Source organism: Molossus molossus, unplaced genomic scaffold (assembly GCF_014108415.1).
Source record: "Molossus molossus isolate mMolMol1 unplaced genomic scaffold, mMolMol1.p scaffold_m16_p_10, whole genome shotgun sequence".
NCBI classification, from domain to species: Eukaryota; Metazoa; Chordata; class Mammalia; order Chiroptera; family Molossidae; genus Molossus; species Molossus molossus.
Genome location: NW_023425345.1, coordinates 92799064 through 92823026, shown reverse-complemented (window position 1 = coordinate 92823026; position 23963 = coordinate 92799064). Strand labels below are relative to the sequence as shown.

Sequence of the window (23963 nt, the reverse complement as noted above, 5' to 3'; positions counted from 1 at the left end):
GGGTCATGGGTAAAGAGCAAGTTGGAACCAAACACATAGTCATCAACGATAATTCCTTTCTAAGGTTCTGTGGGGCAAATTGGAGTTGAAGTTAAGCAAAACAGTGGGGAGAAATGGGTGGCCCGAAGACATTCAGCAAGCCAACATGCCCATGATTTCACATCGATGGGGAGAGAGGGCCGTAGGGAGGAGGGGAGGCATGCATGTCCATGCTCAAGCTCTCTAAGTCTCTAGGGGAAACAGAAGAAAAGGCTGGAGGATCTGGAGAAATGAAGGAACTACCAGTGGTATTAACCTTTTAGTGCCTGGCACAACTTCTTAAGTGAGAGCTTTTCAACAATCTCTACTCTCTTCCACTATTCTAATGATTTCTTATTTTTGTTTTGCTTTCTTGGGAAGCAGAAGCAGGACAAAGGAGAAGGAAAAAGGATGTTTTCCTCTCTGTTTTTGCCATGTGAGGCTGGATGGAATGCATGTGATTCCTAACTCACGTAGGCAGAAGAGTTTGGGCTCTCTAAGCCACTTTGGGGGCCACATCAAAGTTATTATCCTAGAAAAATAATCTTTTCGCAACCCCTCTTGCCCACATAGTCCCCTAAAGGGATGCAAAGAAAGTGCGGTGCAATGGAAGAGAAGACAACAAAGGGAATCAGGGGAAGAACCATCATTATTAAGAAGCTGTGGCTGCCCCCAGTAAAAGGGAATGAAATAGTTTTTATCCCTCCATTTGGCAAAAAAAGCCACATAGTATCTTGGGCCTTTTGATGAGCTATGAGCATGAGGGAAAACTGACTTTCTGTTTTTATGCTAAATAGGGAAAGAAGCTGTGAAACCAGAGGGAGGGAAAATGGACCACTGAGGGAGCTGGGGAAGAAAACCATCTTCTTGGGGCTCGAATCGAATGCTTTAGGTCGGCCAACTCAGATCATTCTAGATCTTTCCCCTTTAGATCTCATGTCTCCGGTCAAATCTACCCTATGAGCTAACATGTCCTGACCCAACTTCTCTAACTCTACAAAAAATGTGAGAAGAAAAATTAGTTTTTAAGAAATATATAAAATCTTCACAAGCATCCCCAGACTTAAAGCACATCAAGACTGGATGAAGATGAGATGCTTCGCTCTCTCCCTCTCTCCTCCCCCTAACCAACTCCTTTAGCATCATCATTGTCAGGGTCAGGTGCTGACCAGGTGCTGATTTCCCCGGAGCTGTTATTCCATGCAGTTCTCCCATCACCTCTCTAATCAGAGAAAGGAAGCTGACATGATCACAGCTTTCCCAACACACAGGAGAGAATATTCCAGTCCCCTTTCATCTCTTCTTTTCATATTCCTAGTTTATGGACATTGGGTGTGAAGAAAGAGCTCAAGGTCCTAGAGCCCCTCATGGGGGGTTAATGAGCATATTTCTCTCAGGATTCAACATGAGATTTCAGTTATTAACAACAACAATAAAAACCCAACCAAACAAAAAACAAAGGGAAACAAGATTTGCAGTCACCAGCCATAACAGAGAGATTTAAACAGGAATTACATTCAAATACCAACTCCGTTTGGCAACCGTCTCTCTCACCATTGTTCCTTTTCCACGACTGCCAACCACCCTGCACAGAAATCCTCTTTGAGTCAGAGGGAAAGCTATAACCAGACTGAGTCCTCACACTATAACTCAGTCTTCCATTGGCTTGGTCGATTGTTACCTTGCACCCCTCTGATTCTGTTGGGATTCATAAGAAAGGCACCCGCTCAGGTCAGAGCAGAGTAAGGTTCCTCAAATGAACCACTCCTGTCTTTGACTTCCACTGCATCAATTAAAGAGCCAGCTCATTCCTCTGGGAAATGCTTTCTCACACCCTTCATCTTCTTCGGTCTTCTACTCTTCCTGGACCCCAGCCTTTTTAAGCCCTTAACAAGCCTGTTTGCCAAGCTTTCGTCTTTTTCATATCTTACTCTTCATTCAAATAATTTTACTACCCAAACTCTCTTCAAGGTTTTTCTAACTTAAATACATTCTCTAACTGTTCTCTTTTCTTTAGTTTAATCTTCACCCCAACTTCCTCTCAATCTTGTCCCCGTTAAAAACTGCTAGCTTCCAACATCCCCAATCACTTAAACCCAATTCCTTTTTTCCTTTGCCCTCAATGATGGTCTGGATATTCCTTTTGCTCCAACAACCCTCAAACCCTCTCAAACACTGATATCATCCCCTCCTTTCCCCCAAATCTCCTTGACACACGTCTATCCCCAAACATCTTCTCACCCCCTCACTTTACGTTACCTTAGTCCTTCAGACTCTTTGGTGCACCCGATTTCCCCTGTGTCTCCTCCTCATACCCATTTGCTTCCCTTTCTCCCACCACAACAGTCCGCATCCCCTCTTCCCCACTCACTCAGGTCTCCTGCTCAGGACGCCCTTGCCGAGGGCAGCAGGGGATTTGTGCTGAAGGAGGGTTCCAGCGGCAGCGCAACAACTCGGGGACCGCTCCTTCTCCTTGTTGGCGACGGCCCCCGGAGACACCGGGTGCTGGTGGGGCGACTGGGGTGCGTGCGCCCTACTGCTAGGGCCCGGTGGGGGCTGCACAAGAAACTGTCCGTGGTGCTGAAGCGGTGGCTGCTCCGGCGCGGTCTGTGGCGAGGAGGGCAGGAGCTGTCCGTGGTTCTGGAGCGGTTCCTGGGCGGCGGCGGCGGCGGCGGCGGGGGTGGCAGCGGTGACTGGGATAACCGGTAGCGGGGCTGGCGACGGGGGGACAAGCCCGGGCGGAGGCTGGGCTTGCAGTAGCTGCTGGTGCTCCCACAGGCTGCGGTTCTCAGCGCTTAGCTCGTCCAGCCGCCGCTCCAGCTCGTCGATACGCTGACGCTGGGTATGGATGAGGCTCTGCTGGTTCTGCACGATGGCCGTGAGCTCCTTCAGGTAGAGCACGGCACGCACCGGATTCTCCAGCAGGCTCTCCATGCCTCCCGCCGCCGCCTGCGCCCTGCCTGCGCCTCGGCGGGCGGCAGGGAGCGCGAGGGCGCGCAGGAGCGGAGCAGCCCCAGCGATCCACTCGCTTCCCTCTCCGGCGGGCCCAGCCTCCCTCCCCGCCGCCGGCGCCGCGTCACCGCCACACATTCACACACGCATCGAGGGGCGGGACCGCGGCACTAGGGCCCACCTACCCATCCTCCCACCTCCGGGCTTCGTGAGGAGTCTCGGCTTCCTGCAGGGCTGACACGAGAGGAGGGAGGCGAGTGAGAGAGTGGGTAGGGAAGCAGGATAAAGGAAGGAGAGCCGAGATGAATAAGGCAAATCTGGAGAGAAAGGGAAAGCGAGATGGGCAAAAGTAGAGGTGCTGAGAAAGTGCAATGGGACGGGTAGGAGAAGAGAAGCAGGTAAGGAAAGGGAAAGAAGAGGGAGAGGCTGGGAGAATGAGAAGAAAAAGGAAAGGCAGCAAAAGGAGAGAGAGGTGTATTTAAAAAGAGGAATTCATGGGTACTCTGAAAGGGTCACGAATTCTTTCCCCCGTGTTCAGCCATCCCAGAGGCAGGGGTTCCATCCTAAAGACCTTCTGAGGAAAGGCCACACTTGCCTCTTTTGTACTCAGCAACCCTATTCTGCTGGGGAATCCCTGGAACACAAGGATCATAGGACTATAAGGGACTCCAGAGAACACCTAGTCCGACTCCTTCTTTCAGATAAGAGGAAATTTAGAATGGCAAGGTTGTTTATGCTGGGTTTTCTCCGGGAATTGGAGCTCAGGAGAGTTTTGGCTATTCTAATAGAAACACAAAGTAGATAAACTAGATCCTCTGTGTCATGGGCTAATGCTTCCAGAAACTTCTGAAGGGATTATATAAATGTTTGAAAAATATTTATAAAGTGTGTACTATTACCCAACACCAGGCTAGGTGGTGGTAAAATAAGGATGGCTAGGATGAAATCTTTGGCTTCTAAAAGCTTATGGTAAAGTATGTGAAACAGGTAATAAATATTTTATTTTAATATATGATGGTGCTTGTAAGTGATAAAGTAGGGGGATACCCAGAGTGCTATAGGAGCCCAACAGCTTGGAGATCTAGGAAAGCTTATTGGGGGAAATAACACTTGAAGTGGGAAGGATTCTCCAGAAAAAAAGGAACAGTGTAAGCAAAACCTCAGAGATATGAATCAGCATGGACTGAATCATTCATTAATTTCTACAATAAATGTACACAAAACACCCACAAATTTCTAAGTAATGTACTAGGAAGTATGCAGGCTATACCTAGCATAGATAATAAATTATAGTTTCTATAATCAACAAGATTACAATCTGGCAGAATAGATATGGTGTGCACATGGCAACTAAAATACAAATTCTGTAAGAGCTCTTCAGGCCAAGTGCCATAGGAATTTCAGGGAAAGAGAGCTTGCCTAGAGGGCCCTGATAAGGAGAAGATGTTATTCAAGCTTGGCCATGAGGGTTGACAAGGATTTCAACAAGTAGACCTGAACAAGGAGACAAAAGATATGTCAGACAGGAGGAAAAGACTAAGGAATGGAAATAGAGCACCTAGGTTTAATTTGGCAGGGCTATTATTTTCCTCTGGGCTATTAGTGCTCTTAGCATATCTCTTGTAGTATGGTTTTGTTCTCTACACAGGTAGTCCATCGGGTTCCCTGGCTACTTGCTGTTCCCTGGAGTAGATATATTCATAGGTGCCATGTGTCCAGTGACCTGGGCTAGCCAAGTCCATCTGGTGCCAGACAGGAATGACCTTATGGGAAGGGATCTGTGCTCTGAAAATATATTTGTTTCTCTTCATATATTGGGTTTTTATTTATTTTTTATCCTCACCCGAGGACATTTTTCCATTTTTTGTTCAGGTAGAGTGGGAGGGAGAGAGAGGAACAGAGAGAGAGAGAGAAACATCGATGTGAAAGGAACACATCGAGTGGCTGCCACCCGCACAACCGACCAGGGCCAGGGACAAACTGCAACCGAGGTACGCGCCCTTAGCGGGAACCGAACCCGGGTCTCTCAGGACCACAGGCCGACGCTCAAACCGCTGAACCACACCGGCCAGGGCTGGGTTTTTATTTTGATTTTCTCCCATTTATTTTCCTAGCAAACTTCCTTTTGTAAAGAATGAGTGAAGAAAATTTATCCACAGTTGAGCCAGCAGTTGGGACAACAGAGCACCCAGAAGGATACTTTGGCAGTGATGAGTATTCCAGCTAAAGAGTGGAGACTGGGAGATGGAATGAGGGCACACAAAAACTCAAAAACGTTTCTGCTGAATTTTATTTGCTTGCCTGGTTGATTTGTTGTCCAAGAGTTGGGTGCTCATAGAGACCAATTCTGTTTCTATAAGTGAAACAACTTGCAGCATAGTTATCCATAGGCTTGTTTAAAATGCAGGTTTGGGGCCTCCGTCTTAGTCCTGCTATAATGGGGCCCAAGTCTTTTCATTTTTTAAGTGTTTTTTCTTTTATTAGAAAAATCAATTTTGTTGAATTACAATTTACATGTAATAATACGCACCCAGGTTAAGTGCACAGTTTAATGAATTTTGACATATATGTACACCCATGTAGTCAAAATTTCCATCACTGCAGAAAGTACCCTCATGCCCCTTTGCAGTTGCTCCCATTCTCAGCCCCAGTCAATGGTTGATCTTCTTTCTGACAAGATAACTAAGTTTTGCCTGTTCTAGAATTTTATATAAATGGCAATCATAGAGAATATACTCTTTTGTGTCTTTCCTTTTTGCTCAAGATAACGCTTTTGAGGTCCATCTATTCTGTTATAGGCATCAATAGTTTGTTCCTTTTTATTTCTGAGTAATATGATATGGTATGGATAGCCCATAAGTTATCTATTTACCTGTTGATGGAATTTTTATGTACAGGTTTTGGTTATTTGAATAAAACTGCTATGATCACTAATGGGCAAGATTTTGTGTAGCTATATGTTCTCATATGTTTTGTTTCATATATTTTTTGTGAACATGTGTTTTCATGGTTTATCTGGAGGAAAATCTAGAATTGGAATTGCTAAGTCAAAGCATATATTCAACTTAATAAGCAACTGTCAAATTGTTTTCTAAAATGGTTATACTATTTTTTATCCTCATCAGCAATATATGAAGTTCAGGTGTTTCATACCCTTGCTAACACGGTATTTAAAAATTTTTTACAATTTTCTCAACTCAAATAAGTAGTAGTATATTAATATGGCTTTAATAGTGTTTCTCTGATGACTAACGCTGGTGAGCATCTTCTCAGGTGCTTATCAGTTATTTGTATATCTTCTTTGCCCACTGTTTCTATTGAATTGTTTTTCTTCTTATTGAGCTGTAAGAGTACTTTATATATTCTGGAAAGTGGTCTTGGTCAGATGTATATATGGCAAATAGTTTCTCCAGTCAGTGGCTTGCCTTTTCATTTTCTTGCCATTGTCTTTTGAAGAACAAAGGTATATACTTTGAAGCAGAAAAACTTAGCAAAAATTTTTTATAGTTTATGCTTTTTGTGTCATATTTAAAAATTCTTTGCTTATCCCAAAGCCAAAAAACACATTCTCCCAAGTTTACTTCTAGAAGTTTTATCATTTTTGCTTTTATGTTTAGGTCTTTAATCCATTTCAGGGTAATTTTTGTGTTTGGTATAAAGAGTCACATTTCATTTCTTCTCTAAGTATTTGACAGAATTAATCATTGAAGCCACATCAGTCTGGAAGTTTCTTTATGAGAAGATTTTAAACTACAAATTTAAGTTCTTTGACAGATAGAGAGTTATTAAAATATTCTATTTCTTTTTGTATCCATTTTGGTCATTTGTGTCACTGGTAGGCAGAATGATCTCTCAAAATGTGTATGTCTTAATCTCCAAACTCTGTGAATGTATTACCTTACAAGGCAAAAGTGACTTTGAATATGTGGTTAAGTTAATGATCTTGAAATGGAAAGATTATTCTGGATTGTCTGCATGGGTCTATCTAATCACAGGAGTCTATAAGAATATCAGAAAGAAAATATGACAACAGAAGCAGAGGTCAGCATGAAGTGATTGCTGTCTGGGAAACAGGAGCCAATGAATGCAGGTAGCCTCCAGAAGTTGCCAAAGGGAGGGAGATAGATTCTCCTTCAGATCCTCCAGAAGGAGGAATTTAATCCTGCCAATACCTTGATTTTTGCCGAGTGGAACCCATTTTGTAAAATAATACCTTTGTATTGTTTTAAGCCACTATGCTATGGTAATTTAACGACAGCAATAGGAAATGAGTACAAGTGTCTTTCATAAATGTATCCATTTTATCTGAGTTGTCAAAGTTGTTGCATGCAAAGGTTAAAGACAAAGAGAATCTTAAAAGCAGCAAGAAAAAAGCAGTTCGTTACCTAAAAAGGAGCTCCCATAAGACTGTCAGATGATTTCTCAAAAGAAACTTTGCAGGCCAGAAGGGAGTGGCAAGAAATATTCAGAGTGATGAAAAGCAAGAACCTACAACCAAGATTACTCTGTCCTGCAAAGCTGTCACTTAGAATTGATGGCCAAATAAAGTTTGCCAAACAAGAAAAAGCTAAAGGCATTCATCACCACCAAACCAGTATTATATGAAATGTTGAAGGGTCTTCTTGAAAGAGAAGAACAAAAATATGAACAATAAAATGGCAATAAATATATATCTATTGACAATTGAATCTACAAACAAAATGAGGAAGCAGAACAGAAACAGACTCAGATACAGAGAACTTTTTGTTGCTTCCCAAATGAGAGGGGCTGGGGGGATGGGTGAAAAAGATGAAGGAATTAAGAAGTACAAATTGGTTGTTAGACTGATGAAGCTCAAAGGAAAGTGGGAAGTGGGGTGGGAAAAGAGAAACCAAAGAACTTAAATGCATATATACATAACCAATAGACACAGAGAATAGTGTGGGGAAAGCAGTAGGTGGCCGGGATTGTGAAGGAGGGGGTCAAGAAGCAAGGGCGGGGGGGACGGACATCTGTAATACATTCAACAATAAGGATCAGTTTAACAACAACAAAAAAGTTGTTGGCATGAAGTTGTTTCCTGTTAACTTTTTAATGTCTGTAGGCTGTGTAGTGATGTCTCCCTTTTCACTCTTGATATTGGTAATTTGTGTGTTTTTAAAATCAGTTTGGCTAATGATTTATCTATCTTTATGATATTTTCAAACAACTAGTTTTTAGTGTCATTGATTTTTCTCTATTGTTTGTTCATTTTCTATTTCATCAAAATCCTCTCTTGCCTTTATTTTTTTTCCTTTTTCTACTCACTTTTGTATCTTTTTGCTCTTCCTCCATCTTCTTAAGATGAAAGCTTACATTATTGAATTTAGACATTTTTTAAAATAAGTACTTAAAAGCTCTAAAGTTACCACTAAGCACTGTTTTAGATGCATTACAGAAATATTGTTTTCATTTTCATTCAGTTCAAAATATTTTATAATTTCCCTGTTACTTGCAGATATTTCTACCATTGAGTTCTAAGTTAGTTGCTTTATAGTTAGAGGACATACTCCATATAAGTTATTCTTTTTTAATTTATTGAAAATTTTGGAACTTTCATATGGTACAATTTATGGTCTAGTTTGATAATGCTCCATGTACAATTATCTGATAGCCACTCCAGCTTGCTCATTAATAATGCTTGTATGCCATGGCCAGGTGGCTCAGTTGGTAGGAGCATCATCCCATACTTCAAAAAGGTTATGGGTTTAATCTCCAGTTGGGACACATACTGGAGGCAACCCATTGATGTTTCTCTCTCACATTGATGTTTCTCTCTCTCTCAAATCAATAAACATATCCTCCTTAACTGAGGATTTTAAAATTAATAATAATAATGTTTGTGTGTGTGGTAGACAGAATAATCACTCCCCAAAGTGTCCATATCCTATCTTGGGAACCTGTGAATATGTTACCTTATTTGGCAAAAGGGACTTTGCAGATGCCATTAAAATTAAAGACTAAATGTACATGGACTGAATTCACCAATAAGAAGGCACAGAGTAGCAGATTGGAAGAAAAAACAGAAACCCAATAATATGCTGCCTTCAGGAGACATATCTAAGCTTCAAAGACAAAGATAGCCTCAAAATGAAAGGGTGGAAAATGATTTTCTAAGCAAATAGCATCCACAGAAAAGCAGGTATAGCCTTATATCTGACAAGTAGATTTCAAGGTAACAAGAGATGAAGATGGACATTTTGTTTTATTTTTATTGATTTTAGCAAGAGAGAAAAGGAGAGGAGAGAGAGAAACATCAATGTGAGAGAAAAGCATTGATCAGTTGACTCCTGCATGCACCCCAACCAGGGACTGATCCCACAACCTGGGCATGTGCCCTGACCAGGAATCAAACCAGCAACCTTTTAGTGCACAGGATTACTCATCCAACTGAGCCACATCAGCCAGGGTGAAGATGGACATTTTATAATGATAAAGGAGACACTGTATCAAGAAGACATAATACTTCTCTCTATATATGCGCCCAATTGGAGAGCACTGAAATATATAAAATAAACTACTGCCTGGCTAGTGTGGCTTAGTGAATTGAGCATCATCCCATGGACTGAGAAGTCCCAGTTCAATTCCCATTCGGGGCATATGCCCAGGTTGTGGGCTTGATCCCCAGTGGGGGATGTGCAGGAGGCAGCTGATCAATGTATCTCTTTCACATCAATGTTTCTCTCTCTCTCTCTCTCTAAAAAAAAAAAAAAAAATCAATAAAAACATTAAAAAAATAAAATAAAACAAACTACTAACAGAACTAAAAGGAGAAACTGACAAAAACACAATCATAGTTGTGGACCTAAATACTCCATTGATAACTCTAGACAGATCATCCAAACAGAAAATCAATAAAAGAATATTGGCCTTAAAAGACCCATTATATCAAATGGACATAATTGACATTTACAGAGCCTTTCATCCCAGAGCATCAGATTATACCTTCTTCTCCAATGCACATGGAACATGCTCAAGGAGAGACCATACGGTGTGTCACAAAACTAGCCTTAACAAATTCAAGAAGATTGGAATAGTCTCTGACCACAATGCTTTGAAATTAGAAATCAACTGCAAAAAGGAAGTGTAGAAACCCACAAATATGTGTAGACTAAACAACATACTACTGAAAAATGACTGGGTCAAAAAATAAATAAAAGGGGAGATCAAAAAATTTAGACAAATGAGAATGACAATACGATATACCAGAACTTCTGGGATACACAAAAGCAGTAATAAGAAGAAAGTTTATATCATTGCAAGTCTATCTTGAGAAACAAGAGAAATCCCAAGTAAACAGCCTAATATCACATCTTAAAGAACTAGGAAAATAAGATAAAAGCAACCAAAAGTCAGCAGAATAACAGAAATAATAAAAATTAGAGCATATTTTAATGAAATAAAGAACAAAAAGACTATGCAAAATATTAATACAACAAAGAGCTTGTTCTTTGAAAAGATTAATAAAATTGACAAACCCCTGGCTAGACTCAATAAGAAAAAAAGAAGAAAAGACCCATATAAACAAAATCAGAAATGAAAGAGGAGTTACCACAGACAGACATCACAAATATACAAAGGATCATACTAGAATACTATAAAAAAATTACATGCTACCAAATTCAATAACCTAGAAGAAATGGGTAAATTCCTAGAAATATGTAACCTTCCTAGACTGAATCATGAACAAGTCAAAACATCTAAACAGACTGATCAACAGTGAGGAAATTGAAAGAACCATCAAAAACCTTCCCCCAAAAAATAAAAGTCCAGGACTAGATGGCTTCACCAGTGAATTCTACCAAACATTCAAAGAAGATTTCTTACCTATCCTTCTCAAACTCTTCCAAAACATGGAAGAAGAGGCAATACTTCCTAACACATGTTTTATGTTTATGAGGCCAACATAACCCGGACACCAAAGCCTGGCAAGATAACACAAAAAAAGAAAACTACAGACCAATATCTCTGATGAATACAGATGCAAAAATCCTAAACAAAATACTAGCAAATTATATACAACAATACATACAAAAACAAAGCAAAACAAAACAAAAACCCACCACAATTAAGTGGGGTTCATTCCAGGGGCACAAGAATGGTTCAACATATACAAATCAATCAATGTTATTCACCACATTAACAAAACAAAGGATAAAAATCATATGATCCTATCAACATATGCAGAAAAGGCACTTGATAAGGTACAACATCTATTTATGGTTAAAACAATGAAATGGGTATAGAAGGAAAGGCAATATATGCCAAACCTTCGGCTACTATCATAGTCAATGGTGAAAAACTGAAAACTTTTCCTCTAAAATCAGGAAAAAGGATGTCCACACTCACCACTCTTACTCAGCATAGTTCTGGAAGTCCTCACCAGAGTAATCAGGCAAGAGAAAGAAATAAAAAGCATCTAAATTGGGAATGAAGAAGTAAAAGTGTCACTTTTTTTGCAGATGACATGATTATTTATACAGAAAACCCTAAAGACTCCACCAAAAACTATTAGAAACAATGAACAAATACAGTAAAGTTGCAGCATACAAAATCAATGTACAGAAATTCACTGCTTTCCTCTATACTAACAGTGAGATTTCAGAAAAAGAAATGAAAAATATTTCCTTTTGCAATTGCAACCAAAAGAATACAATACCTAGGAATAAACTTAACAAAAGATGTGAAGGACATATATACTGAAAATTCCAAAGCATTATTTAAAAAGATTGAAAAAGACAGTAAAATAGAAAAATACTTCGTGTTCATAGATTAGAAGAATCAACATAGTTAAAATGGCCATATTATCCAAAGCACTATACAGATTTAATGCAATCCCCATCAAAATCCCAATGTCATTTTTAAAAAATAGAAACACACACACACACACATCAGATTTGTTTAGAACCACAAAAAGCCCTGAATGGCCAAAGCAATCCTGAGAAAAAAAATGAAGTTGGGCCCTGGCCGGTTTGGCTCAGCGGTTAGAGCGTCGGCCTGCGGTCCTGAGAGACCCGGGTTCGGTTCCCGCTAAGGGCATGTACCTCGGTTGCAGTTTGTCCCCGGCCCTGGTTGGTCGTGCGGGTGGCAGCCACTCGATGTGTCCCTTTCACATCGATGTTTCTCTCTCTCTCTCTCCCTCCTGCTCTACCTGAACAAAGAATGAAAAAGTGTCCTCAGGTGAGGATAAAAAAAAAAAAAAAATGAAGTTGGAGGTATCACACTACCTGACCTGAAATTATACTACAGAGCTATGAAAATCAAAACAGCATGATATTGGCAGAAAAACAGACACACAGACCAATGGAACACAATTGAGAGCCCAGAAATAAAACCACATGTATATAGACAAATACTTTTTTATAAAAGAAGCCAGAACCACACAATGGAGAAAAGAAAGCCTGTTCAATAAATGGTGCTGGGAAAATTGGAAAGCCACCTGCAAAAGAATGAAACTAGATTACAGTTTTCCCCAGGTACAAAATTTAATTCAAAATAGATCGAAGACCTAAATGTAAGATCTGAAACAATAAATTTCATGGAAACATAGGTACTAAACTTATGGACTGTGGTAGCAGAGAATATTTTATAAATTTAACCCCAAAGGCAAGGGAAGTATGGAAAGGCAAAAATAAACGAATGGGACTATATCAAACTAAAAGAAACCAATATAAAAAAAAACCAATTATGCCCTGGCCGGTTTGGCTCAGCGGTTAGAGCATCCGCCTGCGGTCCGGAGAGACCCGGGTTCAGTTCCCGCTAAGGGCATGTACTTCGGTTGCAGTTTGTCCCCAGCCCTGGTTGGTTGTGCGGGTGGCAGCCACTCGATGTGGCCCTTTCACATCGATGTTTCCCTCTCTCTCTCTTCCTCTCTCACCCTCCCACTCTGTACAAAAAATGGAAAAATGTCCTCGGATGAGGATAAAAAAAAACAAAAAACAATTACATATCAAAAGAAACCAATAACAAAACAAAAAGGCAACCAACTGAATGGGAGATAATATTTGCAAACAATAGCTGTGTCAGGGGGTTAACATCCAAAATATATGAAGAACTCACTCAACTCAACACCAAACAATCCAATTTAAAAATGGGCAGAGAACCTAAACAGACACCTCTCCCAAGAAGATAATACAAATAGCCAACAGTTATATGAAAAGATGTTCAGCTTCACTAGCTATTAGGGATATGCAAATCAAAACTGCAATGAGCTACCACCTCACACCTGTTAGAATGGCTATTATCAACAAGACAGGTCATAATTGTTGGAGAGGTTATGGGGAAAAAGAAACCCTCATTCACTGCTGGTGGGATTGTAAACTGTTACAGCCACTACAGAAAACAGTATGACAGTTCCTCCAAAAATTAAGACTAGAGTTACCATGTGACCCAGCTATCCCTCTTCTGGGTATCTACCCACAAAACTTGAAAACAATTACTTGCGAAGACATATTCACCTCTATGTTCATTGCAGCATTATTCACGGTGGCCAAGACATATAGATAATCAAAGTGTCCTTCAATAAAGAATTGGATAAAAAAGATGTGGTACATATATACTATGGAATACTACTCAGTCATTAGAAAAGATGAAATACCGCCATTTGCGACAACACAGATGGACCTTGAGAATAGTATGCTAAGTGAAATAAGTCAGGAAAAGCTAAGAACAATATGATTTTATTCATACGTGGGATCTAAAACTGAAACTCATAGACAATAGTTTGATGGTTACCAGAAGGAAGAGGGTGGGGGACAGTAAAGGGGGCCAAATATATATGGTGATGGAATATTATTTGACTTTGGGTGGTGGGTACAAAATGCAATATACAGATCATGTATCATAAAAATGTACACTTGAAACCTATATGATTTTATTAACCAATATCACCCCAATAAATTTAATGAAATTCACAGATAACAGGGGAAAAAAATTAAAGACTTTGAGATAGAGAGATTGTCCTGGATTTTCCAGGTGTTTCCTTAAGGAGGAAGAACCTTCTCTGGTTGTGGTCACAGGGAGATGTGACTACAAAGGAATGGTCAGAGCAGTGTGACCTGATGTTTGCTTTGAAGATGGAGGAACGGGCCGGGAGGAATGTGGGTGGCCGAGAGGAAAAGGCAAGGAACTGATTCCCCTCTAGTGCTTTCAGAAAGAAGTTAAGCACTGCCAACACCTTGCTTTTAGCTCAGTGAGACTCATGTTGGATTTCTAACTTACAGAACTGTAAGATCATTCATTTGAATGGCTTGAGCCACTACATTTGTGTTAATTTGTTATGGCAGCCATGGAAAACTAATACAAAACATTGCATTTTCCCCCCATCCTTTTACTTTTAACCTGTATCTTTCAATTTTAAGTGTTTCTTTCTTATAGATAACATTTTGTGGGATCTGGCTTTTAAAAAATCCAGCCTGTCAATCTGTCTTTTAATGGGAGTGCTTAGATCATTTACATTTAATTTAATTTATCAACATGGTTAGATTTAAACCTACCATCTTACCCTGGCTGGTTTGACTCAGCGATTAGAGCATCGGCCTGAGGGCCAGAGAGTCCCGGGTTTGGTTCCCGCTAAGGGCACGTACCTCGGTTGTAGTTTGTCCCCAGGGGTGGCAGCCAGTCGATGTGTCTCTCTCACATCGATGTTTCTCTCTCTCTCTCTTCCCCCTTCTCTCCCTCCCTCCCTATCTGAAGATAAATGCAAAAATGTCCTCCGGTGAGGAAAAAAAAATACATAAATAAATAAATAAAATAAACCTACCATTTTGCTATGTTATTATTTTTGCCATTTGTTCTTTGTTCTCCACCTTTCCTGCCTTCTTTTATTTTTTAAATATGTTTTTATTTATTTCTTTATTTTTTAGAGAGAGAGGAAGGGAGAAAGAGATAGAAAGATCAATGCAAGAAACATGGATCAGCTGCCTCCTGCACGCCTCCAACCCAGGCATGTGCCCTGACCTGGAATCAAACCAGGACCACTCAGTCCATGGGATGATGCTCAATCCACTGAGCCACACCAGCTGGGCGATTTCTTGCCTTCTTTTCACTTGAGTATTTTCTGGTACTCCATTTCATCTGCATTGTTAGCTTATTGACACTACCTGTTCATTTATTTTTGTTAGTGGTTGCTCTAGGGTTTACAATATTTGTTAAGTTTTCATTTTCTACTTTCAAATATGATAATATTTCACATATAAAACCTTACAAGTTTTTTCCATTCCTCCATCCTCTGTGCTATTATTATCATAAATTTACATCTATATATGAGTCCCACAGTACATTGTTATCATTTTGCCTTAAAGAATCAATTATCTTTTCAAGAAATTGAAAAAATACCTTTTATATTTACCCATATGTACATACCATTTCTGCCACTTTCATTTCTTTGTAAATCCAATTTTCCATTTAGTATAATTATTCTTCCACCTGAAGGTGTCTCTTATAGTCAGGTCTGTGCTGGCAAGTTCTGTCTTTTTCTATGCTGAAAAAAAGTATTTATTTCTTCTTAATTGTTGAAATGTCTTTATTCTGGATGTAGAATTCTAAGTTGACTTTTATTTTCTTCCAGGACTTAAAGATATTGTTCCAATGTCTCTGGCTTGTGTTTTCTGGCAAGAAGTCTGTGGTCATTCTTATCATTGTTGTGGTCCATAAACGAGGAGAAAAATAATTAATAGAAATGAAACGTTCAATGACAGAGAGGTGTAATTAGCAGACAAAGATTTTAAAACAGCTATCCTAAATATAGGTGAGCCAAAGTAGGTTTACAGTTGTGAGTACGTGAAACACAGTTTATCCTTATATTATTACTTATTAATTATTGTATTATTTTTCCGTATAAAAAATTATAAACCTACTTTTGTCCCACCCTGTATGCTTAAAAATTTAAAGAAATACATGAGCACAATGAAGAGAGAAATGGATACTATAAAAAAAGAACTAAATGGAACTGCTAGAGATGAAACTATAACATCTAAAATGAAAGTTTCCCTGGGTGGGATTAAGAGCAGATACATACTGCAGAATTTAAAAATCAGTACACTTAAAGCTACAGCAACAGAAACCATCTACACTGATTAATATTGCTCTACAGGTCACTGAGTCTCTATTCATTTTTTTCTGTCTTTTTTTTTTTTTTGGTACGTGCCCCTAGTGGGAACCGAACCTGGGGCTCTCTGGTCCGCAGGACGATGCTCCAACCGCTGAGCCAAACTGGCCAGGGCTTTTCTGTCTTTTTTCTCTCCGTGCTTTATCTCTTGGATAGTTTCACCTCTAGAATTTCCATTATCTTCCATTTCTTACCTCATTATGTTTATATTTATGTTTTCTCCCAATTTGGGTTCTCATTTTCCCGCTTTTTCACGTCTAGTAATTTTTTTATTCTCTGCTGAACATTTTGAATGTAACTTTATTGAGTGCTGAATTCTGTTGTTTTCCCTTAAAGAGTGTTGGACTTGGACTTTGCTTTTGCAGGTAGTTAAGGATCCACTTTGTCCTTTCAAAAGACTTATTTTTAAGCTCTTTTTAGGGCGAGTCTAGAGTAATCACTATTCCAAGACTAATTTATTTCTACGACTATGGTTTGACCATTCTGTCATCTGACTGAACGCCATCAAGGTCTTTTCAGTCTGGCTGGTTGGAACTCTAATCTCTGCCAGCCTAGTGTGAGCCCTGAGGGCTTCTCAGTTTAGACTCCCTCAGTCACTATTTGCTCAGGCTTGTGGAGTTTCATGCGGCATGTGTGAAGCTTAGTGTCCAGCAACACATTCAAGGAGGGCTCTCTGCGGATTCCTGGAGCTCTTTCCTCATGTACCTCTTCTTTGGTACTCTGCCCTGTAAATGCCAGCTACCTCAGTCTCTCTGAACTTCATTCTCTGGCTCCTCCTCCCTGCGCTGCAGTCTTGAAAGTTCCTCGGGCAGTACACCCAGGGGATTGGAGGGCTCAACTACTTTTCCTTTTCTCGGGGTCATAGTCCTATGAAGCTAGTTCTGCAATGTCAGAAAATTGGTTTTAAAATATGTAAATATATGCCCTGGCTAGTTTTGTTCAGTGGTTAGAGCATCGGCCAATGGACCAGAGTCGCAGGTTTAGTTCCCGGTGAAGGGCATGTACCTCAGTTGTAGGTTTGAACCCCGACCCCAGTCGAGGTTGTGTGTGAGGCAACCAATTGATGTGTCTCTCTCACATTGATGTCTCTTTCTGTCTGTCTCTCTCCTTCCCTCCCTCCCTCCCACTCTATCTAAAAAAATCAATGGAGCCCTGGCTGGTTTGGCTCAGCAGTTAGAGCATTGGCCTGCGGTTCAGAGAGACCCGGGTTCGGTTCCCGCTAAGGGCATGTGCCTCGGTTGCAGTTTGTCCCCGGCCCTGGTTGGGTTGTGCGGGTGGCAACCACTCGATGTGTACCTTTCACGTCAATGTTTCTCTCTCTCTCTCTTCTTCTCTCTCCCTCCCGCTCTGTCTGAACAAAAAGTAGAAAAATGACCTCAGTTGAGGATAAAAAAAAAAATCAATGAAAAAATATCGTCGGGCGAGGATTTAAAAATATATATATATGGATATGAATATATTGGAATATAACAATTTCTAGTTGTTGATAGTAGGAGGGCAAATGCAATCCCAAGTTTTGGTTTCTGGACAGTTTTTTCTAGCTGGAAGCCAACAACTACGTTTTCACAAGCACCCACGTGATTCTGATGCATCCTAAGCATGGTGAACTCGGGCTAGACAGGGCGGTAAGAGTAATGCCTTACATCTGAGTAGCACTTTCCAGTTTGCAAAACATTTTCATATTTATCACCACTTAGTCCTCACATCCACCCTCTGAGGAAGGCATTACTCCCCTCTTAGGACACAAAACTTGAGGCCCAAGGACGTTGTGGTTTTCCTGAAACGGAACTGTTGATGGGGGGAGCTCTAGTCTGCAGACTTAATGCAGAGACTCATCTCCGCACGGAGAAGTGAGGAGCCTGGAGGAATCAGGCCTGAGGGTGGGCGTGGGACTCCCCTTCCCCGAGCCGGGCCGTGTGGCTGTCCCCCGAGCTCAGGCTGTGCTGCCTTCCTCTGCCAGCGCACACCAGCCTCTCCTCAGCATGGTGAGCACTGGGCCCCAACCAAACTGGACCGTTTGTTCCTTTCAGATCCAACCAAGCCCTTCTGTTTTTCCCTGTGGTTACAGGCACTTCACAGACACTAAGGAAGGTGCTATCGGACAGCCCCCGAGTTGAAGGGAGAGGGCTGTCCCCTCCTCAGTCAGTCTTGTCAGTCTCATAAGAATGAATTCAAATGAGTGACAGCAGTGTTATAATAAAGACAACTTATTAAAGAAGTAAAGCAAACACGCTTATTAAAGAAATAAGGCAGGCAAACTTATCAAAATACACCCGGCCTATGAGGCACAGACATAGGCTCTCTCAGCTAACTGAGGAGTCAAGGCTTGTGGGAGGTCAAGGGGTTGTATACCCTTCTGTCTATAGGTTTCAAAATTCCTCTGCCGAATACCTTGGTACAGATGAACTCTCAAGGTCTCCCCTTTTACTTTGTTATGGCTTTCCTAGAATGTATGAGAAGTGCCTGGCAATTATATATATGTGTATATATACATTTTTAAATTTTTTTTCTTTATTGATTTTAGAGAGAGAGGAAGTGAGAGGGAGAGAGAGATAGAAACATCAATGAGAGAGAACATCGGGGATCGGGCCCACAACCTGGCCATGTGTCTTGACCCGGAATCGAACCAGCGACCTCTTGGTGCATGGGTTGACGCTCAACCACTGAGCCACACCGGCCAGACTGGCAATTTTATGTTGACGAGCCCCCAGACTGCTGGCTTCACTGGTTAAACAGTGAGATGAACACTCCCTTTTCTCGCCTCCTTTCCGAAGACGGCTGACTTTTTGTTTAGTGAGACAGGTTCTCCTTTCTTTCCTTTCTGCCTCTGCAGTTCCAGGGTGATTTGTGCTATGTGTGCTCTGGTTGGGGAGAAGAGGCATAAAAACTTCCCTTCTCACCCAGCCGGTGTGGCTCGGTGGATTGAGCATCGTCCCGTGGACTGAGAGGTCCCGGGTTGTAGGGTCAATCCCTGGTGGGGGGCATGCAGGAGGCAGCCGATCAATGTTTCTTTCTCGCATCGGTGTTTCTATCTCTCTCTCCTGTCCTTTCTCTCTAAAAAGTCAATAGAAACATATTTTTAAAAGCCCTGGCCGGTTTGGTGCAGTGGTTAAAGCATTGGCCCATGGAATTGCAGGTTCGATTCAGATCAAGGGCATATACCTCAGTTGCAGTTGGATCCACAGCCCAGGTTAGGGTCATGCAGGAGGCAACTAGCCAGTGTGTCTCTCTCACATCGATGTTTTTCTCCCTCTCCCTCCCTCCCACTCTGTCTGAAGAATCAATGGAAAAGTGCCCTTGGGTGAGGATTTAAAAATATATATATTTAAAAAAAAAGAACTCCTTCCTCTCCCCCCTTCGCCCCCTTTTCTTGCATTCTTTAGTGCCAGTTGTTCTCAAGATCAGGTTTTGCAGCAGGCTGGCTGTATGTTTGGCCTTGTTTAATTTTCTTGTCTCAGTTTCTCTGTTCCTCCTGCCCTAGAATTGTCCTAGCTTCTTACTCTCTTTTAACAGTATTTTCTACTGTCTTGAGTGCTCTCCCTAAATCCCTGCATGTCCAAACCCTGTCCCATCAAGGCTCCGTATCTACGCCCCTTTCCCCATGAGTATCTTCCATTTCTCTTCTTTCTTTCAATCCTCATCGCACCTGTCTCTTCCTCTGTCTGGAGGTTCACCACTCCGCTGTGTTGTTTCCGTGTCTTGTCTTCTCCTCCTGGCCTGCAGATCCCTTGGGGGCAAGAACTAGTGCCTTATCCCAGGGACTTGGACACAATAAGTGTTCAAGGAAAGAATAAAGTAGTGGTTGGAAGTGAGGGAAAGAGGACAATGAGCAATCGTGCTGAGCTGTAGAGAAAAAGTCAGCCACAGAAAATAGCACATTACCCCTTTGGCCCTCAGATGTCTCTCTTTTAAAACAACATGGTGAAAACCAATCAAATTTTAACCTGATCAAGCTTCTAGGTTCAACTATAATTTACAGCAACAAAAAAATGCTTAGAAGAAACAGAAACATGTCAAAGACAGCCAGGGAATGTAATCAGCAAAATCCAAGGCCAAGGGAAGCTGTATAGGAAAATAAAATAAAATGACACGGTGGGACACGGGTGTATACTTTCCTACAAGACTATATATAAAATCAACAAGAAAATGTTTCAAAATTGAGACTGTAGAACAAGGTCATTTCTGGATTTCCTCTTAGCTATGACATATGCATTTATAAAATCACGATTCTGGGGTAATTTGATGGGAGCAGAAGGGATACTGATGAGAGCTTTGATGCCCAATAACCACCTGCGGGAACAGCAAGGCATTCAGTTTTCCTGGCCCAGGGTGAAGATTCAGGGCCCCTCTTCTCCCCCAACTAAGTGACAAGAACAGAAGGTGCTGCCACCTCTGCCCACAAGCTGCATCACCCCAAGGGGGAATCCTCTCCTTCAGCAGAGCAGGCTCACAGGTTTCACACCTCGCTCTGATTGGACCGTTCTCCAGATGGACAGGTGGGGTTGGGGGAGCAACAGTGGCTGTTTCTGCTCCTGCCCAGAAGATCTGATGGATGCTAGATGTGGGCATTCAAGATCATCTCGTCCGGTCCTCTCCTCCGGGCAGCCCCCCACACAGCCAGAACTCCTCCTGGCTCACACATGCGTTTAGTATTCTGTTGCCAGGACTGGAACTAAATCGTGTTATCAGCCTACAGGGAAGTAAAGCAACTACGGCCTCTTGTGACCTTTTGGGTCTGTGTCCACGGAAGTTTGTCTTATTGTTATATAATAATAGTGATGCTACTCCTAGCCAGCATTTGTATTTCACTTTATGGTTTTAAATATCTCTGAGCATTGCTTTCCGCAACTATAAAATGAGAATAATAACGGAGGCCACACTGTAGGTTATTGTAAGGATAAATAAGTAATGCATGTAGTGCGCAATCACACATTTTCATTTTATTTGATTCTCAGTGAGTGCTGAGCAAGACATGTATGTTTCCAGATGAGTCAGATGAGGCTCAGAGAGGGTGGATACTCAAGTCTGGAACCCGAGTCTCCATGTTTCCTTCTTCACCATTTGTTAGAAGTTCCAACGTGGAGAGAGGGGGAATGGCCTTATACTTGTGTGTGTGGCTAAATGAGGTAATGCATGTTATCTTACTTAGAACAATGTCCAGCACAAATCAGCTTTATTCCTGAGTGGTTAACGCTATACTGTGTATAAAGTACTTTCGATCTCATTTAGTGCTCACCAAAAGCCTACAGAGTACTTTTGTTAACCCTAGTTCATAGAAAAGGGAACATGCACCAGACTAGGAACTAGCAGAGCAGAAATCCCACCCAGACCAGGCCACTCTAGGTTTTCTCAGCCAGGGCTCCTCTTAAACGCAGCCCTGGAGGTGACTTTCCACACCTCGCATAGCAAAGTCAGATGAAGGGGTGCAGTTCCTAGCGGGGTCTCAGAAGGAGCCTCTGAGGCTGGCTTGCAGTTGTGTCCAGAACTGGAAAAGTCCTATTCATACCCAATTGCCCACCTGATGGGTCAAGCCCATCCTACCAGGTTCTGAGACATTCTGAAAGCGCCCCAAGATTTCTGGTTTGAACAGTCTTTATACCCTTTCCCAAGATACCACTTCCCAGGGGCTTCTTGGGGTTTAGGAATGGAATAGAGTCATAAAAAAGAAACGGGTTTTGGAAAATCAGACATGGGTCTGAACCCTCGCTCTGCCCCTCCCTACCTATGTGACCTTGGGGAAGTTATTGAAGTTGTCTGAATCTCAGTTTCCTCGCCTATGCAGTGGGTATCATGGGGTTGTGGCGGTAGCACAATATCTGGCATAGATAAATGCTTATTAGTTTTTATCACTCAGTGGGAGCAGTGATATTTCCCTGGATCACGTCTCTGGTCATGGTACCTGGGCGAGTCACTGCTCTCTCTGCGCTTCCCCATCCTCATCCGGGGAAGCCCCTGAGCGCACACCTGTGAACGTTCCATACACCAGGAAAGGTCTGAGGCATGAGCCCTCTACTCCCTGACACGCTGCACAAGCTGGGCCAAGGTCTGCCTTTCCCTGCAGCCCCGCCACGGAGTTGGGGGCTGGGGGTAGCGTCACTGGACCTAGGAGAAGGAAGGACCTGGGAGCTCACCTACTCTAGGACACCCTGCCACCCAAATGCAAGCATCCCACCACATAACTCCTGATCACCAGACTCTGCCCCAAATTTCCCAGGACAAACAGGTCCCTGTATCACAAGACGGTTATCTAGCTGCAGGATGACAGAGGGCTAGGAAGAGTTTTCTTATATTGAGCTGTGATCTGCCTTCCTTTACCTTTCTCCCCTTGGTCTGTGGTCAGCCCTCTGAGCCTCCTTCTATAAGTCAGTTCCTGACTCCTTCCAGCTCTGCCTTCCAGGACGAGATGGGGAGATAAGAAAGAGGGAAGGAGGGAGGAAGCCAGACCCAAACCACACCTGCGTTTTCTTATGTAGCATGTCTACACACAAGCTGTAAGTATCATGTTTGACAAACTGTTTTAAAACATTCCCTTTTTCTGACTGCTGCTAATCCTTCCTCACCCACCCACAGAAATTGCTCTAAGAATGACCCAGGAAACAGGAAACAGTCATAGCCACCCACCCCCTGGGCTTCTCCAATTTAAATGGCAATCGTCAGTAGTTTTAAAATTTTTATAATTTTTATAGGAATACTTTTATCAAACTCCTACATGCAACTCAGCTGAATGGCTGAATAAGTAGGTAGGTAAAATGGGAATAATGTAGTGAAGAAGATGTACTCTAGAGCCAGACTACAAGGTTCGAATTCCTGCTGCCATTTACTGGCTGTGTGACCACGAACAAGGCACTTAATCATTTAACTCCTCAGTTTCCTCATCTGAAAACTAACAAAATAGTTAAAACCCATCTTGGAGGAATATTGTGACTACTGAATGAGTTGGTATATAAAGCACTTATGGTAACACCTGGAGCAGTGGGTGCTCTGTCTGTTGTTGTTGTTGTTGTTGTTGTTGTTGTTGTTGCCACTGTCTAAAGTCAGGGAGACTTCCCCTTCCTCCATCCACTGTGATTCCTGAGACACTGGAAGTTCTGGGAACACCATTTATGTAGTTCATTTTCTCATCTGACAGAGGAAAAATGAGGCTCAGGGAGGGAACATTATTTGCCTAAGGTCACACAATGGAGCACATATAGTAAAGCCAGATCTCGAGCTGAGGTCTCTTAACTCTTGGCCTTTGCAGTTGTCAGAGATCTTTCTGCACAAGCCAAACCGTGGACTGGAAGTCAAGGCCAGAGACGGGGAAGCTGAGCTTCCGGCAGCCAGTGGGCCCGACCTTGGCTGAGCTGCCTTGCTTGCCAGCCCCTCCAGGACGGGTCCCAGAGGGCCTCTGCTAACGGAGCAGCCACTTCCACTCTCTCTTGCAGCCAGGGTGGCGGCTGAAAGGGGTGGGAGGAAGGGGATGAAGGCAGTGGCCTGTGAAGCTTAATTCACACGTAGGCCATGTCTTAAGAGCTCAGGCTGCAAGGTGTTACATGCTGTATGTGCAAAGTGCAGTGATTAGCTGACAGGTGAGATTCATCATGTTTCCTCTGCCCCCTCACTGCCTGCTCTTTCATTCTTGCTCTGAACTATGGAGGAAGAGTCTCTCCCCAACAGGCAGTTACAAGCAGTGGTGCCCCTCTGAAGTTTATGTTGAATCTCCAAGGTGATAGAGGAGGGAGGTCTTTAGGTTTTATCAAAACCAAATGAACTATTTCTCTGCTGTCAAGTAACAACCCTTATTTATTCCTTTAGCACATGTATTGAGTATCTACGATATGTGTTTGGAAGGGCCGCCTCCGTGAGTGTATGACATGCAGTCACACAG

The 23963-nt window shown here is 42.1% G+C and overlaps 1 protein-coding gene across 1 annotated transcript in view; it reads right to left on the bottom strand.

Moving 5' to 3' along the window:
• The window catches only part of IQSEC3 (IQ motif and Sec7 domain ArfGEF 3), a 105963-nt gene extending 103005 nt beyond the window's left edge, over nt 1-2958 (bottom strand). The window contains exon 1 of the mRNA XM_036252848.1: nt 2390-2958. Coding sequence (XP_036108741.1) covers nt 2390-2952 — 563 coding nt within the window. The 5' untranslated portion in view covers nt 2953-2958. The remainder of the gene's footprint in view (nt 1-2389) is intronic.
• Between the last annotated feature and the right edge of the window lie 21005 nt (nt 2959-23963).